General features: G+C 30.7%; 1 protein-coding gene across 2 annotated transcripts in view; it reads right to left on the reverse strand.

Annotated features, from left to right (window-relative positions):
• LOC106467787 (ADP-ribosylation factor GTPase-activating protein 2-like) overlaps positions 1-19,287 on the reverse strand; it is a 49,428-nt gene extending 30,141 nt beyond the window's left edge. For both annotated transcript variants that reach the window (XM_013928165.2, XM_022395980.1), the window contains exons 1-5: positions 19,146-19,287; positions 16,125-16,316; positions 11,240-11,371; positions 2,647-2,842; positions 1,718-1,827 (exon numbers count right to left, since the gene is read on the reverse strand). In XM_013928165.2, coding sequence (XP_013783619.1) covers positions 1,718-1,827; positions 2,647-2,842; positions 11,240-11,371; positions 16,125-16,316; positions 19,146-19,220 — 705 coding nt within the window. In that variant the 5' untranslated portion in view covers positions 19,221-19,287. The remainder of the gene's footprint in view (positions 1-1,717; positions 1,828-2,646; positions 2,843-11,239; positions 11,372-16,124; positions 16,317-19,145) is intronic.
• Positions 19,288-19,569: the final 282 nt, after the last annotated feature.

A 19,569-nucleotide genomic window follows, 5' to 3' on the forward strand; every position in this document is an offset into this window, starting at 1 on the left:
ACTAATGAAATCAGGGCTCCATTTTAACGATTTTCTGAGACAACTAAAAACTTCCTTGAACAACCAGCAGCCTGGAACAGACCTTTACTCAAAACAGTATTGCAGTCTACTGTATACTTATCCATACCCACACTACAAATGTAATGTTGACTCCAACCAAAATCATCAGTAAATTCCCTAACTACGAACTCGAAAATTTGAACACCACAAAAGTATGTTTTGTACCTTTTTTTTTGTTTAAAAAAAGATTGAAATGTTGGTACAATCTACCAAAAGGGGCTGAAAACATTAGGAAAAGTTAGCTTTTGTGGTTAGTTAATAATGCTATTTTAGCCCCTAAACTTTCTATCATGGAGAAGCCGTGCCTCTGTGCTGCTTTATTCAAGTAAATTTTGTATGGAGTTCAACTGAGCATGAATGGCTGTGTGTGTTAACACAGTATAGAGTATACAGCTCAGTTAGTTACATTACCACAGTTTTTTTTTAAATAACAAGTTACAGCTTTACAGTAGGTAAAATTTGTTTTTCAAACAGACACAACGTTTCATCACTGGTGTAATCATTTTCAAGTTTTAATGGTAAAACACATTTAGTATTTAAATCAACATTCAAACAATATAAACTCAAAATGAAACTATTACCACTCATTGTATTCCATGATGTTTGTATACATAGGTATGGGCAGGTGTGAATTTGCAATGAAAACAAATGCCAATAACACAACTATTTAGTAATATTACTTTCTAGTATAGATAATTATGACAATAAAACTGACATGGCTGTCTCAACTTCTTACTGATAAACCTTTGGTAAGAACTAAAATTATCAAATTTACAAAATGAAACTCAGAAGTTTCACTGTTAATTATCACAATTGAAACATTGACCCCACCCTTTCGATTACACACGTATAGGCCTAAGGCTAACATAAGACAGACATGATCCATCGACTCTAGGAAATACGGAAGGCTACCATGAGAAAAGTGGGAAAATCCACGAATTTAGTAGAAAACAATAATCAGTATGAAACAGAATAACAATAAATAAAATAAGTCTAGCTTTGCCTCTCTCCAGGTCAGTACAACCTATGAGTATGAACGACAATAAATAACAGTGGTGTGTGTGTATATAAGTGCAGTGCTCAGACATTATGGATGTATTATGGTACATTAGTATGTGTGAGAGTTCTAATTCAAGTTTGTAGTCTTACTACAGGCTGTACTCTACTGTACTTGGTGGACAGCCCAAACTGGTTAGAATGAAATCATTGAATGTGACTGGCCAACATCGCTGTTCTGTTTAAATGTTTTACATGTCATTGACTGTTTATTTCCTTATGATACTATGTAACATTAGCATGGTTTGGGCTTATTTTTTCCAATGTAAAGAAACTGCCTATGAAAAAAGGCATAAAAAATTAGTTGAATAAAGATGCAAAATTGCTAACTAAATATTAGTTGCAACTTTTGGAAATAAATAGGATATAAAAATATCAAAATTGTAATTGGGTCTTTTTTTTAGGGTCTTTGTACATCAATACTGTCATAATTGGATCTTTTTTGAGGGTCTATATATTTTTTTTTGGACAATCAATACAGCCTTCAGACAACCTGGAAATTTCCTTAAAAATCAAACCCTGGAAATGTTCTAAAAATAATGAAGATGACAAAACACACTGTGTTTCTCACAGTATAAATAAAATTAACATAGATACTAACCCCCTTCTTAGTTCCAATGGGTTTGCGGGCCCCAATGGTACTCTTTCTTGGTTCCTGTTGTTTTGGGGCTTCAGTTGGCGAAACACTGAGTGCTATCTCCACCTTTGGACCTGAACATATTATTAAATAAGACTTCCAAAATTTTATTAATTTTTTCTAGCTCTTCTACAGAGCACATTTCCATTTTAAAACTATGGAAAATCTATCTTCACAATTATAAATTTCATCGTGTTAAAATTTCAGAGCTGAAAATATATATATACAGTTTCATTATTAAATATTTTTTATGTCAATGTTATCTTAAAAACTCAAGTCTTCATTAAAGTGGAAATAAAAGCTAAAAATGTTGTTATTCCATTACTGGAAATATTTACAAAACAGCTCTTTCACTCCTGTAGAGATATAGAAATTTACAGCAGTGAAATAAAATGTTCAATTAAGGAAGTGTAATTGCATTCAATTTTAAGGCTTCAATATAAACTATGAAAGATGTTTTTTTTTGTTTAACAATTATATATACATTACCAAACTTGCTTAAATGGAAAAAATAAAATTGCACATCAAAATATTACTAATGCTTCAAAAAATATGGGACAAATATTTATTAAAAATAATTAGTTATACAGGCTTATCTACAGTGTTTGTAAACCTATGATTTTAACTTGATAAATTTATCTGTACAATGCATAATTGCTATACGGTGCTTAGGTAACTAACCCAGGTAAAAAGAGAATTAAAACCTACAAAAGTAACTTTGTACCAGATTAAATATATGGTAATTATTATTCAATTACAATTTAATAGTTGATAACTTAAGTTTGTAAAAGGAACTAAACATATGTAGGTTTATTGTATTAAAAATGAAAAATGTTTGCTAAAATATTCTTCAGTTATAAAAAACAAAGTATTACATTGGGCTACTGACATACCATCTTCAATAGTCTCATTTGAGACTGACCCATTATCAGTGGGTTCTGAGGATAACGTAGCATTGAGAGACCCATTTTTCACAGCATTATCTACAGTATTCTCATAAAGTCGAGCTTCAGAATGTTCTTTGAAAAAATCAACTTCTTTTTCTTCTGGTGAATGAGGTGTTTCATGATGGCCAGTGTCTATATGTAACTAGAAAGTAGTATCTTTTTTTTATTAAACAATGGGATAACATAACCAGTATTAAAAAAAAGCAGAAAACAAAATTACTTTGATTTTAGAACTGCTATAATTATCTTTTGTAATTACCTAAAGATGCTAACATTTTCCTTTCCTGAATATGTTTTTCTGATAGATACCTTTGCACACAGAATAACTTGATCCCTCAAACATCTACCTATGAGATTTGCATGACACTAGCCTTGAGCTAACTCCACCCAAAAATCATGTGTTTACTATGAACTCCACCAATAGGAGGGCAGCACAACCTCTCTGTATACTAACTTCTCTTAAGCACATGTTCTCAAAATAACTTCATTCTTAGACAAGGCAAAAATAAAGTGAACCAGAAGTGGTAAGACATGTGAGAAGATGTGTGAAGGTAAGTATCTATCAGAAATACATCCAACACATAAACTCTGGTCTCCTACAGACCAGGAGAAAAGAAACCTCCATTTGGAACTGCAGAATAATAAGACACCAGTTGAGAGATGACAGGTCGATAACTGGACACCAGTCCCTGGTTTTCTTGGGGACCACAAAGAGATGTGAGTAATATCCCAGGGTAGAGGTAAATACTCTCTTAATGGCATTCTCGCCAAGAAATCTGGGACTGCATCCTTGAGATGCTGAGGATAAACAGGGTTGGAGGGAGGAGGAAAGAAAATATGAAAAGAAAAGAGGGGAGAAAGAGAAATGGAATGGTAGGTCATGGATGAGAATCTGAAGAACTTATCTGCCAGCCAAAAATTGAGACCAAAGGCTGGCAAAGCAAGACAGATGGGCAGCCAATGGCCAGATCTCAAAGGATAGTCACTGCTGAGATGAAAAACACTGACATTGTGAAATGGGTAAATGAGAAGAAGAAGGAAAAAGAAATGGAGAGACATGGAATAAGCAGGCCTAGGAACAGAAGGGTAAAGTTGAGAAAGATGAGAAACCAAATAAAACAATGAGGACTGATGCTGGGCTGCCTTGACCCTCGTCTCCAGAGAGTCAGGGAGAGCATCATGATCCAACACTAAAGAAACCAAATAAGTATGGATAGAGCAGAAGAAGTATGAGCTAAAATGGTGAAAAGACAAAAACGAAACTCTCCAGAAAAACTCTTTAGAAGCACGATGATGCAATAAGGTGAAGATGCAAGAGGTAATGTAGGAAGGTGGTAAGAAAGAGATGAAAACATGAAAATTGGGCACTAGAAAATTGAAATAGAAGTTTAAAAAGTCCATCCCCCAAGCAGGTAAAAGAGACCCCAAAGACTGGAAATCAAGAATGACTGTAAGCCAGGACAAAAAGAGTCAAGTAGGTGAGGACAAGGAATGTGAGCACAGATGTGGAGTTATTCAAGAAACAAGTCCTCATTGACCCCAATTTTGGGAAAAGAGAGACAACAAAATAATCTTAAGCAGGGGTTTCATATAGTAAAGAATGAGATGTATCAAAAGGCACAGGAGAAAGAAAGAAAGGAACATTCCTGCAAAATCATGTCAAGAAAGAGAGTAGAAGTGTGAGAATTTTCCTACACTGATAAAGCAGTATTAACAGCAAACCCTGGTGGGGGAAACAGCCAGCAAAAATCATCATCATCCTGGTCATGTTCAAACTAAGGAACATCAGTCAAACTGAAGGAAGGAACAGGCCCTATATACTTGAGGGAACCAACAACTCATTGAACAATGGCTGTCACATCTTTCACAGACAATAAGCCTCCAGTAGTCAAAGGCTGTGTTGGTAACATTATCATCATCATCATCACAGGATGAAGCAGAAGTTACATACACTTGCAAATTCATAATATATAGGGAGGAAAAAACAAAAATTTTGTTTGTTCTTTAGTAAAGAAAAAAATTCAAGTTTCATAAACTGTCGCAATCCTCACATAATTAATAAGTTTAAAACACATTTGTTCAAAACAATGCTGAGGAAAAGAATGAAGTTATTTCAAGTGGGCTGGGGCTGAGTGGATTTAGGGTCAACCAACTTAAAGCATTATAAATGAGATGAGTTAAGCTTCAAAATTATTTAAACGACTTCCTCCTAATCTATAATGGTAGTTTTGATATTTATAAGTTTTCAAGGAGTGGTCTGGTAAAGACTGAATACAGTGATTTTAAGAATATTTCACATGTAATTAGAGACATGAATTTTTTTTATTGTCTCTTGTAATATTTTTCTTGTTGCCAATAGTAAATTTTATTATACCACTTTTTTTTTAAAGTTATAGAAATATTTATCTACTCCAAGATGTTAGGTAGCAATATTTAGAATTCACAAAAATGGTGCCCTAACATATATTGTGAAATACTTTAGATGATAAGTCATAATGAACAGTGTGAAATTTGTGCCATTTTGATTGGATTTCACAACTGCTATCATGAGCAAATAAACACATCGAAATTATGAAAATAAATACATTAATGAATATAAAACATGTTAAAATTGGTTATATATTTTATCAACAATAAATTTAAAATAAATAATCAGGGTTTCTTTTTCTTTTTTCCTTTTACTGGTAAAAATAAAAATTAATATAGAATTTATTCAAGCAATAAAACTTCTACATTAACTCAGTCTGTGAGCTTTGTATCTGCTGACAACAATGGGACAGGCATAATGTTAATTTTAATGCTAGTTCCCAGTCTTTCTACTTTTCCATTTATTAATAAATTCCATAATAAACTACAGGGTGGCCAAATTTTTCCAAGTTTACCCTGATAGTTCAATTTTTTCCAGACCTACACATAAGAAACAGTATTACACATTGATATGTTAACTTCAGAGCATACTTTATAACAAGGACATTGCAACTTTATGGTAGATAATAAAATACTTCATTTTTATTCATAGAAAAATGTTGGATCAAATCTAACACCAAATACAGTGATTTAAATAATTACCAAGAAAATAATAAGAATAACTGACCAACAGACCTCAACCTTACTTTTTGAAGGTAAGTAAGGTAAACTTACCTCCTGAGGTTGGCATTCCAGCCCCCATTGTAGTAGTAAAGCCCTAATAAGTAGCACAGTAGACAAACTATACTGGTATAAAATCCCAACCAAGTTATCTAAACTAACTAGTATAACTCCCAAACACCATCTTTTAAGTCCACTGTAACTACCAACTTTCAGATTCTACACAAGCCTTTTTTGCAATAAGGTGTTCATCTGCATAAAAGTATTGCCAAGTTGTTTAAATGACCTTATTAAAACAAAAAATACTTATTGGAAACTATCAACAAAATCTCCTTAATGTTTACTTATATTTATTTAATATGTTCTTATATTTATCACAGAATAGAGTTATTAAAATCTGGTTTAATCCATAAGGACAAAATGTTCTTAATTTCAAAATATTGAATTTCTCTTGTTGAAGTTATTGTTTCTTCATTTACAATGTCTAATATAGTTATCTTAATAAAAGTAAAAGGATGAATTATAAAATGCTTTAATTCTACGGAATACATTAAATCTATGCAAATTTATAAGTATTTGTAATGGATTTGAAGTTTGATCCACATATTCCATATTACATTCAGTACAAGTTAATAGATAAACTACATTATTTATTTTGCAGAATTAATTTGTATGAGTAATAGGATGAAAAGTGTTTGGAGCAGGACGTGAGACATCATTTTGATATTACATTTTATAATATTAGCAGCAATATAATTACTATAATAAGCTCACTAGGCTAAATTAGATTTGACACTATTTGTCTATTAGTTAAGGCAATGACACTTATCTGCATAAAGGTTGAACAATGCAATGGAAAAGTGCGACATAGTCAGCAACTATTCACGTTCTTTGAATATATGTATAGAAAATCAATACTCAAACAGTCAAATCCAAACCTGTGATAAATGACATCCAAAGGAACAAAAACAAGCCCATTTATGCATCTTTTCTTTTCTAGTTATTTGTGCCTGGATCAACAAAGTATATAGCACCCCTCTGCAGAGGGCAATATTAAAGTATTACCAATATAAAAGTTGAGTAAATTTATTGATGTCTCTCTAAACTGAGAAGTTAGGATATAAACTGTATATTAGATGTTGGAATTACATATAGATTGTGTCTCCATAACTCAGACAGTGAAGGTGCATTACTATGGAAGTTATACAAACTAAAAGAGGAGAATTCAGAATGTAGAACTGTCAAATGACATGGAGGAGGTAAGATTTGAGAATTTTTAAAATATTTTCTGTTGAAATAAAGATGTTAAAACTTAGATAATATAAGAATTTAAATTATAAACTCAATTACGATGCTAAGTCTATTAACATACACTGATAATAAAATTGTTTAATTAAATTTGGATATAACTCTGTGAAATTGTAAAACATCAGGGCATCTGCAAGCCCATGTTCAAAGGGTTAACTCATGCTTTAAAAAAACTGAACATTTATGCATTAAGATACGTGTTTAACTGTACTCAACTTTCTTCCTTTCTGTCCTTGTGGTGAATCTTGATTCTGTACATGTTATAATGAATAAAACTGTGGATAGTATTTAACTCTCACTACACGCTCGGTCAATTTGGTTGAGTTTGGATATCCCAAATTGACTGTTAGAGCTTCCATACTACAACTTCTAATACATTTTGTGTATCTTCACAAAATTTCATAAGCTTTAAGATAAAAAATTTAAAAAGACTTTTGTAGAGAAAAAATCTTCATTTGAAATAAAGTATTTATAATACAAATTTCTCCATGAATTAATGGAGTCAGTGTTGACTGCTCCAAGTACAAAGTGATTTTCATGTTAAAATTAAAAACACTTTCTTCATCTGAAAATTATAAAATTTCATTTGAATAATCTCTAAAACCTCCTAAGTAAATTCCAAACGTTTTTTTTAGTAAAAGTTGATATTTTATCTACCCTAACTCTATACAAGGTTTGTCATTTTGACTGACCTTGTAACCAACACACACAAAAAAAGAAATAAATAAATCTAATTTACTTTTTTTCTTTCTAGAATGACTTCAAATTAAAACAGGAAACTACATTTGCTTATCCTAAATACCTTAAAGCTTGTAACAGTATATATCTGTTTCTACTTAAACTTTATTGTTTCATTATCCTTTGAACTGTGTATAAATAATTCTCACCATACAAACTGTGAATCACAAGGTGAGCATGTAGCTCACATTACCTATTGAATTACATAATACACAAGCTACTCATGAGTGTACACATCATGAAAATTTATTATTATTATTATTTACCTTACCTAATCTAACCAAAGAAGTTTCTCATTTTTACATTTTAGTTACTTTTATAATAATAAATAAAGAATACACATGAAAAACAAGAAATATAGTACTTACCTGGGTCTCCTCTTTTTTGCTGTTGACAAAAATTAACCCTGTTTTTTTATACTACTGGTAGTACTGCACTAAATCTTTTAATAAAATAATACACCTAAGAACACAGAATAATAACACATAAAAAAGCAAACAACATCCTATAACTATCATAATTTTTTTTCTGGCTTTCTAACTATGCAATAAAAGCAGTTAAAAATTCAACTAAGCTTGTTGATGTATTTCTTGAAGTAATCAAATTTCAACTAGAAGCGAAATAGACAATTATCTATAAAGAAAACAACATAATATAGTAGATCACTTGACAGATTAAAGCTGATTGGTTGTTTGGCATTTTTTGGCTCAAAGCAACTAGGTTATCTGCACCAAACAACCAGTAAAAACGTAAAGTAAAATTGTCATAAAATGTAAAATTAAATCAAGTTAAAACTAAATGTCCAAAATTCAGATAAAAGATTTAAATAAAATTAAAAAGACCAATGGCTCATAAAAATTTAAAAATAAAATCAACTTGGACAGTGTCACTATTGCCAATAACACCATCCAATGTCAGGGCTAAACCCTTAGAAAATACGCGTCTAAAATGTGCCGTCGCTTAGAGTCATAACATAGCTTCCTAACTGACTTTGTAGAGCAAGCAAGCCCCTCTAATAGGGAGACATTTGCCTTATAGGTTTGTCTGACAAGAAATTCAAGATTAAAAAATGAGATACAGGTTCAGTTGAAGATTGCTGGTGAGAGTCTTCAAGACGTGGTTGTTTACCAATTAGCTGTTTTGTTACTATTTTATTTATACCCAAACACCAGCATCAGACACAACATCCACAACACTTGTTGAGCACAGTACTCAGTTGATCCTAGCCCAAGAGGACCAGCCGACTGACACTGAGGGGCACCCGAAGGCCACCTGTCTACAGGAATTCAAGGCCAAAGTGGTATGTTGCAGTGCCCCAGACACCACTCAGCCACCAGGATCCTCTTCTCCCCTTCACGGGTCACCATGCATGGCAAAAACGTGGGTGGATGCTCAGATTCCAGAGGAGGTAAACTGAAAATACAGAACCTTCCCCGGGAGGAATGCATCTTGAGGGGCAGATCAAAGCTCTGGTTTTCTATTGGTTACAAATAATATAGCATTAAACATCAAAGAGAAGTATCGGCAACTTGTGAAAGGGAGAATGTGACAGGTGGGTGTTGCAAGAGGAGTCTGATATTCTAGTTTATGACTCTGTAATTGAATAAGTTCAAAGGCTATAAAAATGAGTGATAACTATATTATGAATAATTTACATTAAATTCCATATTCCTCAGAGGTGTGGTAAATAAGTTAGAGAAGGTAGACCTAGAGAGCAGATATCACAATTCTCATACTAGGGGAGATTGAGGATTTTTAAAAATATTCCCTTATAAAATTAGGAACTTAAAAATTATATAACACTAAAATTTGATTCATTTGCTAAGTTTTATATTAAATTTATTCATATACTATGACAATTAAGTAATTTAATTAAATTTTGATTGTAACTCAGTAAAACCTCGTGATATGCAGAGAAAAGAGTAAAGTAAAAATAAAGACCCACCAACTCACTGACCAAACTTTATTGACACAGTCAGGCATGGGAAAACTTTTTTTATTTTAAGCATGATAGCCACCTTATACTAAAAAGGTATTTTAATATTAAAAGTTATAGTTTAAGCACAATAATTTGTTAAAGCATTAGAAGCCAATAGATCTAAAATTTGTGTTAATGGTGGATAAATTATGGGGGATGTGAAAAAAAAAAAGCAAAAAAAAAAAGCAAAATTACTTACTTACACACTTCTGCAGCAAAGTGAAACAACATTTTTACTAATGCTTTTATTTTTAGCCTGTCCATTCTTTTAAAACTTGAAACCTACATAGATGTTCTACTGCCTCTTTAAATGAACATACACTAACTCATATTCACTAACACAATAAACCAGAAATTTTTAATAAAAGAGGTAATCTTATGTATTTTACTAGCTGGATTTATTTATGTTGAACTTGATACTTTTATGTACTTAGCTAATTCACTGCAATGAGTACATATAACTTTCCCTCCAGAGCACTTCTATAGGCACATACATGGAACATAAAGTTTTCCAGTTTGAAATAAATAAGGAAATATTAAAACACATCTTTTTATTGTGTATTTAAAAATAAACCTTTATTTATATAAATTATTAAAAAAAACTTTAAATTTGTTCACTTTTTAGGACACTTATGTCTTACAAGACATTTCAGCGATACCAATTAATGTTGCATCAACCCTAAACTATGACTAAAATAATCATGGCTCTTCTATCAGTCAGTATGTAGGAACACACTGAAAATATCAAAAAACACCTGTTAGATGTACAACTATTCAGAAAATGATGCAATTTATGTATGTACATTAATAATTCAAACTTTTAGGCAGGATTAGAGTAAATTATTCTATGAAATCTTTCCCCCTATTTTTATTAGTATATTTTTGTGCACCAGCAATACCAAGCATATATACCCGATTCAAATTTATTACTCATCAGGATCTCTATCAACCTACCCTCAAATTGAATTTTATTAGGTAGAATTAGAGTAAATTAATCTATGAAACCTTGGATGTAGTCAAATTGAAAGACTTTGACTTCCTGAGTCCAAAACTGTAATTAGATCCCAAATCAGTCAAGAGATGGTGGAGATATGAGCTAAAAGTTTATACTTGAAAATCTCAGGGCCATTCTATGAGCTGCTGTGCCATGGCTAAACATTTCTTTTTAAGATAATACTTAAAGTAAAAATCTGTTAAATTGGTCCATTCATATGGGTTAAGATTAACGATAAAGAGGGCAGTTACTTAAAAAGTATAAATCTTTAACATGTCAATAAATCATTCAAATTCTTTTTTATTCTCAAATTAGAATTTCTTTCTTTAAAATTAGTAACAAAATTCAACAACTACACTGTGTATAGAACTAAAATTAACAAATTCACTCTTGCTCATGACTTTCAAATTATTCACAATCAAACATATACTTACCTTTGTTCCATGAGTTCTCATGATGGCTGCTGCCATATGATGCAACTTCTCTCGATAAAGCTGGGCAGCTCTACTGTTATACTTTTGTTGAGCATCTGTAGTGGAACAGTTGTGTTGTTGGAAAAATGCCAACTAAAAATTAAAATATAATATTTAGCAACAAGTATGAGTTCTAACAAGATACATCTTTGATCTTATATCATGACAAGATTTGTTAACTGATAAATTTTTTTAAATCAATACTTCAGAAATATAAATTACCATCTGACAATTTAAATGAAATGAAAAATTAATTATTAAAACTACAGAACAAAATTCACTACTACTACATGAGTATACAACAAATACAAAGTATGGTACATTTCTGTTTACTCCACCAATTTAAATATTTTCACACAAAAAAAACAAATCTTTACCAGGCTGTCAAGTGGCATTCCTTTTAAAAATGCTATCATAATGCTAAAGAACACAAGCTTAATAATTTTCAGAAAATTAAGAACTTGCTATTAACCCTATCAAGACCTGTATTTTACAGAACCTTGTAACCACCATGTAACCATGGTGGTATAAATACTATAGCTCTGAAAGTAGTTATTGTATCTTAATGAAATTTGGCAAGCTTTCAGTACGCTTTAAAAGTCTTTCGCAAACAAAAAATCAGAGTTTTTAGTTAAGTATCTTTACTAAAACTTTCTATTTAATTATATGGTGTCAGAATGTTGACTACTCTGAGTGCAAAGTGAATTTCGTATTAGTATTAAGAATACTTTTCTTCATATTAAAATTCTGTTTACATAATCCCTAAAACCTCCTAAATAAATATAAAATGTTTTTCTTCAAAAAAATAAATATTTATTTTCTGTTATTAACAGTTATTTTCTCTTCCCTAACTCTATGCGAGGTTGATCAATTTTACTAACCTCATAACCCAAAATATATTTGTTCCTTTTTTTTCTAGAATGACTTCAAATTGTAACATGAAACTTGATTTGTTTGTCCTAAATACCTCAAATATCATAATAGCATACATCAGTTTAAACTTAAGTTTTATTGTCCTTTGAACTGTGTCTAAACTAATATTGTTACCATAAAATTTGAAATTACTTAGTGGACATGTTATCCTATCAAATAACATAACACACAGGCTAATCGTGAGGTGCTTGCGAGTATACTTCGTGAAAAGTATAATTATTATTCTTTATTTTACCTAATCTTACCATACCTAACCTAAAAAGTTTCTAATTTTTTACATTTTAGTTACTTTTATAACAAAGAATACACATGAAAAACAAGAAATAACATACTTACCTGGGTTTTCTTCCTTTTACTGTCAACTGTCAATAACACTTAACCCCATTTTTTTATATTAATGGTACTGCTGCAATACATAATTTTTTATTTAATTAAGTAATGCTCCAAAGAATACAGAATAATAACATGTGAAGAGCAGAACATGTCCCATAACTATCACAATTATTCTGGCTTTCTAACTTTTTGACAATGGCAGTTAGAAATCTAGTTAATCTCGTCACTGTCTTTCCCATGGGAATCAAGCTTGAACTGGAAGTGAAACTGACAATTATCTGTGCAAAAAACAACATAACATAATATATAAATTGATAGATTGAAACTTTGACTTTCTATTGGTTATAAATAATACAATATTAAACATCAGATAGAACTTCTGGCAATTTGTGAAAGAGAGGACGCGACAGGTGGGTGTGGCAGGAGTGGTCTCATTTGTTAGTTTATGGTTCTGAAACAAAATAAGATTGGAGGATATAAAAATTATGTCTTGCCTGAGCAATAACTGTATTATAATGAGGAATTTACATTGAATTCAAACTTCTCGTAGGGGTGAAAAATAAATTAAAGAAGGAAGCCACAGATAACCAATGTCACAATTATCATACTAGGGTAGATTGATGTTTTTTTAAATATTTCCTTATAAAATTAAGAAATTAAAATTTAAATACTAAAATTTGATTTATTAACTCCATTTTTATGTCAAGTTCATTTATGTATATGTGTATATATATATTGATAATAAAGTAATTTAACTAAATTTTGAATGTAACTGTAAATGCACACTTTGACCTACCTGATGCAGAAGGGTTAATAAGTTAAGACTGAGCTGCAAGCAGAGCTCAACAATTAGTGAAATTTTCTAATCAATTAACCCTATCTCTATGGGTCTTCCTATTGGTATGGGTCAAAGGCCATGTCATCTCGTTTGTAGACTCACATTCAAAATTTTATTGAACTACTATTTTATGAATGTATGTGAATACGTTTGGTATCAAATTATAGATTATAATTCAAATTCTAGTATGATACATTAGTTAATTTTTTAATTTAAAAGTAATATAAAAAAAAATCCTAAATATCAATGTTCAAATATAAAGTCTATAGTTTCTTACAAATTAGGAACTCAAATTACCAATACTGACAAGCTAGAATATAAAATAAAAACCTCCTATCTTTTCTATTTGTTGAGATATCACTACATTTACTGAATCAAACAGTGGCCCTGCCCACCTCTGCCCATTTTTGGAAAGACTTGCTTATGTACACCTACTTATGTCTATGATGTGTGAATAACCAATCGAAAACTCAAAATATCCCCCTAGTGGCTTTCTCAGCCTCTTTGGAGTATTCGGGGGCAAACATATTCTTTTGATGTCAGAATTCAATATTTTTTTAGACCCAAATACAACTTAATTACTAAGCTTGATCAATTAGTGAAACTCTGTGGTATTGATATAGCAATTTATGATTTTTTGTTATTTTAAAATGTATATATAAAACCTAAATAAAATTATTTTATTTCACATTCTCCAAATTGACCCAACCCATACAGAGATACATTAGTAAAAATAATATATAAAATAGTTTTTTTCTAAACAATATTTGATAATTATCAGGAGGTTATAAAGATTTCACATGTGAAATCTGAAAATGTTCTGACAAAGTATTTTTAATTAAAAAATTTATATTTTTATTTTGTGACAGTAACTGATATGGCTCTTTGGATACAGATGGGTAAAAATCTGCATGTCATAACCTTTTATTTTACAGAGTTACATTCAAAATTTAATTCAGCTATTTTATTATTAATGAATGTTAATAAATTTAACCTCAAAAAATAGTTTATAATTAATATTTTTATATTATCTAAGTTTAAATTCCTTAACTTCAAAAAGAAATATTTAAATAAAATCCCAATCTTGACTTGTCCATCCATGTGACACAATTGCACTCCAAACTGCCCATTTGAGATTTTCTTTCTACTCTTATTTGACTTTCTGAGTGTCCAACTAAATTAAAAATACATACTATAAATCTTGACAAGACAAAATATAAAGTTAGAACAACCAGTCTTCTTACTTTACTAAGATATAATCAAAAATGTAAAACCCACATGTCATGCCCCTCTCATATCATTCTGTCCCTCAAAAAATGTCAGTAGTTTTCTTGACATTGCTATTGGATATTTTCAACCAGCAGAGAAAGCAGATTTTATTACAAAATTCCTTACACAGGTGATTTTGTTTTGCCACTTGTAAATAGATGGTGTTCAGCTTGAACAGCAGACAGAATGAAATTATGCATACTATAACTCTGAATGTATGAAGTATATCTTCATGAAATTTAGCAAGTGTTTAACAAACATAAGAAGTATGTTGTAAACAAAAAAAAAAGCAGACTTTTTAATAAATAATTTTTACTAAAGATTTGTCTGTGAATTTATGAAGCCATCACTGAGTTAGTCCGAGTCAAAAAAGATTTTCCTATTAAGAAGAAAAATACTTATTTTCATCTTAGTTTCATATTTAATTTGCATAACCTCTAAAATGTCCTAACAAATATTAAAATAAATGTAATGGTGTGTGTAGGAATGTGTACTAATAGATTAATCAAGTGTAATCAATTAATCAGTCCGTCAATTAATCCTATGTGCAAGTGTAGGGGTTAAAGTTCGCATGACAACCTTTTACAGAATACCATTCAACATGCTATTACGTATTTGATGTAAGAGTTATCAACTATTCAATTTGCTCTGTACTGCTTATTTAGCAATAGTTCATAGTATAAGAGAGTAAATCCCAGATAAAATACATAGGGATACTGAAAATACTATAGCTATGCATTTCAGAGGTTCCAAAGGTTATGCCAATATAATATACAAAATGTATAATGGAGAAAGGTATTTGTGTTCTTCACATGCCCATCACCTTTTCCTCTGACTTGTCAGACCAACTCAGACTAATGTCTTCAATCTCGAGTACAAATACTTTTGTAACATATCTAATTTTTTGTGTTTAACAGACTTATACATTTTACTAAAAGCTTGCCACATTTGCTACATGTAGTAAGTTCAAAATTAAAGTTAACATTCCTTCTCTAATATTGAACCAATTTTGTGAACATTCAGTTAGTCGATTAGCAAATTCCACAAACTGTCCAACTCTAGCCACACCTATACTTAAACCTATATATAAAATAAACAAATATATCAAAGAACTGTGCAAGTTGACAACTTAATAATCATATTAGATGGCTGTTGCTGTGCTTAGTTATTCTGTCATGTACATGACATATATGTTACACAAGTTCAAGAAAATTCACTAATTGAAAGATAATCTATTCAATTGAATATTGTACCTTCTATGCTTAGTTTTATTTGATATAAAAAATTACAAGTTACAATGTATGAAATAAAATATGACCACTTGATTATGATCTCACAAGATAAAAATTAATAAAAAACAGCACAGTAGAACAGCTCTGGTCGCTTTAGAAGCAAAAGAATATGTATGTTATTGTTACAGACATTTATTATACATGCAACAGTTCAATTTTCTATAAGAACTTTAGCACTTACTGCATTTGCATTGCCTCCAACCTGCATAGCTCGTAGCTGAAGCCATGTCCAATTGGTATCTAGCTGTGTTGATCTTACAAACGATAAATGCACCCCAAGTGATCGATGAACAGCCGAACAGTCCATACATATAAAGACACCATAAGTCACACTAGCCCAAGTAGGATTCTTTGCATTACAGTCAAAGCATACCTAGTTTTGAATATTCATCAACACTTGTGAGAAAACCTGCATCAGACTAATAGTAAAAACTGTTATAAAACCAACACTTATTTTATTTCTGTAACCCATTATTTGGTATGGAAATCATGTCATTCCTAGACCAATTTAGTTAGGAAGCAGGTTCAACTGAGAGTTTCAGAAGATGGAAGTGAAAAACAAAGATAAAGATAGAGAGGCTTTGAAGACAAGAATTTACACAATCTAAAGGTTTCCTTTGAGTTTATAAAGAAAGAGGACAAACAATTTAAACACTGCAGAGGGTAATACAGAAAATTAATGTGGCTGGCAGTACTCAAGCACAAAGGAGGCAAGTTTCCACTTGCTGAAAATTTGAGCTGGCGGTTTTATGGGGTGCAGACAAAACTAATAGATACTTTTAAATATTGTTACATTTATATGCAACTACTCAGATGGATTTTGAGGTAAGACAAAATATCAAAAAACATGATACAAAGAAGAAGTCTAAGCACATTTTTTGTTAGTTTGTTATATTTTTACTCTTTTTTTTTAATTTTTGCCCTTTTTCTCAACACAATTTTTAACATTTGTCAGCTGAAAGTTATACATCCAAAAGCAAAAACTGCTCCCAAATTTAGCCTGTATGACCCCCATACACTGCTACCATAGACTATTTGTGTCCATAACAAAACTTTCTTTTTTATAAAAAATTAAAGTTTTACTATTTTATATAATGGATGAAGCCCTCAAGTTATGGAAACAGAAGTGTATTTGTACAAGTAACTAATTCAATAGATTCAAGTCTGGCAACCTAAAAGAAAGAGGAAAGAATGACCCTAAGTACTCTGAAAGGCTAGCATGTACTGAATCATATAAGAAACATGCCAACATTTTCTCATTGGATCCTAAAGTTCAAGATGTTTTGGAGAAGAAAGATGAGATTAAGAACTAGAGAAGATTTCTCTTTCTCTATTTTATGTCACAATATATGATGTTGCTAATGTAAAATTAAGAAATTAATAGCCATTTGCAAAAAATTACTTGGAATTCGTCCTCACGTAAAATGTGGGCATGATATTTTAAGTAGGGTGATTAACAGATATATACATTGATTAGGTCTGTGAGAGAGATTAATAGGTAAAGGTGAGTTGTTTACTTGTGATGAGCTCTGTTATTACATGTTGGGATTAAAAGTATTTGGAGAATTACTTTATTATGGATTATTTAAAGTTAGAGGTCAGGGAACCTCAGAGAGATTTGGAATCTTGTCAAAAACAAAGCAAATAAATTAGTTTCTTTATACTACATGTATAAGTCTGCAATAAGCTGTTAAAGATGAAGATTCTGGTTGCTCTTACATATGAGCTGGAACTGGCATTACTGAATCTTCATTAAATTTAAATCATGAAGATGGTAAACTCATGTTAGGAGGTTTTAAGATATGCTGAAGGAACTGTATGAATAAAAAGGAAGAGTTACATTTGTAAGAACTGGGTTGAAAGCTTATGAAATGTCTTATATCATAGGATGCTAAAATGCAAAAGTGTTTGGGTTAAGGTTCTTGAAATTTATTTTATCTTATTTTTTACATTTCCTATAGACTTCCTAATCAGCTTCTGGGCAATGAACAACATGTATGGGCAGATTAATTAAAACAAAAACATAACTTATTATTATGAAAGACTTTATGAGAAGATGATAAGTCAATCTTCTTTGCATATTGCATATGACAACGGTTTGTTATCAGTCATAAAACTAAATACTTTTTGTCTAAGACCAAATACTTTTTATAAATTCAGTCATGCTTATCTGTTAAATATTAATACAGACAAATGGTAAACACTATAACAATTTATTAGAGATTATAATATTTAAATGGCAAGATTATGTCAAAATAGTAATAAAACTAAGACAGAGGAGATTAAAACATCATACATAGTTAGAAATTACGAGCATGCAACACGTTCACCTACACTGCAATCAAAAGTTGACTGTGCGTATTGTGTACCATACACACAGCTACTAGGCAAGTTATATCAGATGGAAAGAACAAGACTTAATATTTAAAATTCAGTTTTAAAGAAATTTTAATAAATTTGGTTGTGTAAAATGTATTAAAATTAAGAAGGCTTACAAACCTGTGTTATGTACTTAGGATGAAAGGAAAATTATGAATTTTTCCCACAGAAACACAACTGTGGAACATTAATTTAAAATCTCAGTAACATAAAACTAAAAGCAAGCATATCAAGTACGACTTTTTAAATTTTATTATACTGTTGGCCTCAGATGTTACTGTGCCTAAACATTTCCATTATTTCATGTCCTTCTTTCCATTCTAAAATAAATATACACAAATTAGGCTTATAGTTATACATTCTTTATTTACTTTTTGATATCGCACACTTAGATTATGTGAAGTTTAAGTTTAAAACTTAACCCTCAAGTTATTAAACTTCAATTTTTTATACACCACTTTATAAACTTGTTTTTAACATTTAGTTTTAGTGGTATTAACTTCGTTAGGGCTATTTTTACTGTAAATGTAATCATGTAGTGTTAGGCCTTAAATATACCCAATGATTACTCAAGCTCCAAAAGTTTTGGCTTAAACCTACAGTTCGTTACTTGGAATAGTGTATTAATAATGCTTGTTTGTTACATGTAATGTATGACGTGGTTAACTTTGTGACGTTAAATTTCACTCTTACTGTTAAACTTGCGGTTACACGTTTCAACAGCTTAACATATTAAAAAGCAACTTTCGTTCTCCTACCCGTATGCAATAGGTACCATTTAATCATCATAACGTCAAAAATGCGAAAAACAACTCATTACTACCTTATTAGATTGAAGTGCCCTTAACCTCTTAAAAATTGCTCCAATATCTGACTTATTCGGTTGAACAACTGCCATCTTTAACTACTTCTCGTTTCGCTGACGTAAACTGATTTTGTTTTCCGAACACTACCTCCACACAACATTTTATAGTGATTATCCGTCATAAATTGTATTTATTAATTTACCTATTTACCTATTTTACATAATTTACCTATTTATTTTTGTCATGATCACAGTTCAGTGCTCAGAAAAATATTTCCTATTTATTAAATCATAGATCAGCAACATTTCAGTGTAAAAATGATTAAAATAGGAATTTTAGTGAATAAAGAAATAAAAACATATTAAACAATCTATCAATTAAATTGAAATTGATGCTCTTTAAAACTTTCAGACGTTAATAGTTATAAAATAAGAGAACTTG

This window comes from Limulus polyphemus, unplaced genomic scaffold (assembly GCF_000517525.1).
Source record: "Limulus polyphemus unplaced genomic scaffold, Limulus_polyphemus-2.1.2 Scaffold2739, whole genome shotgun sequence".
NCBI classification, from domain to species: Eukaryota; Metazoa; Arthropoda; class Merostomata; order Xiphosura; family Limulidae; genus Limulus; species Limulus polyphemus.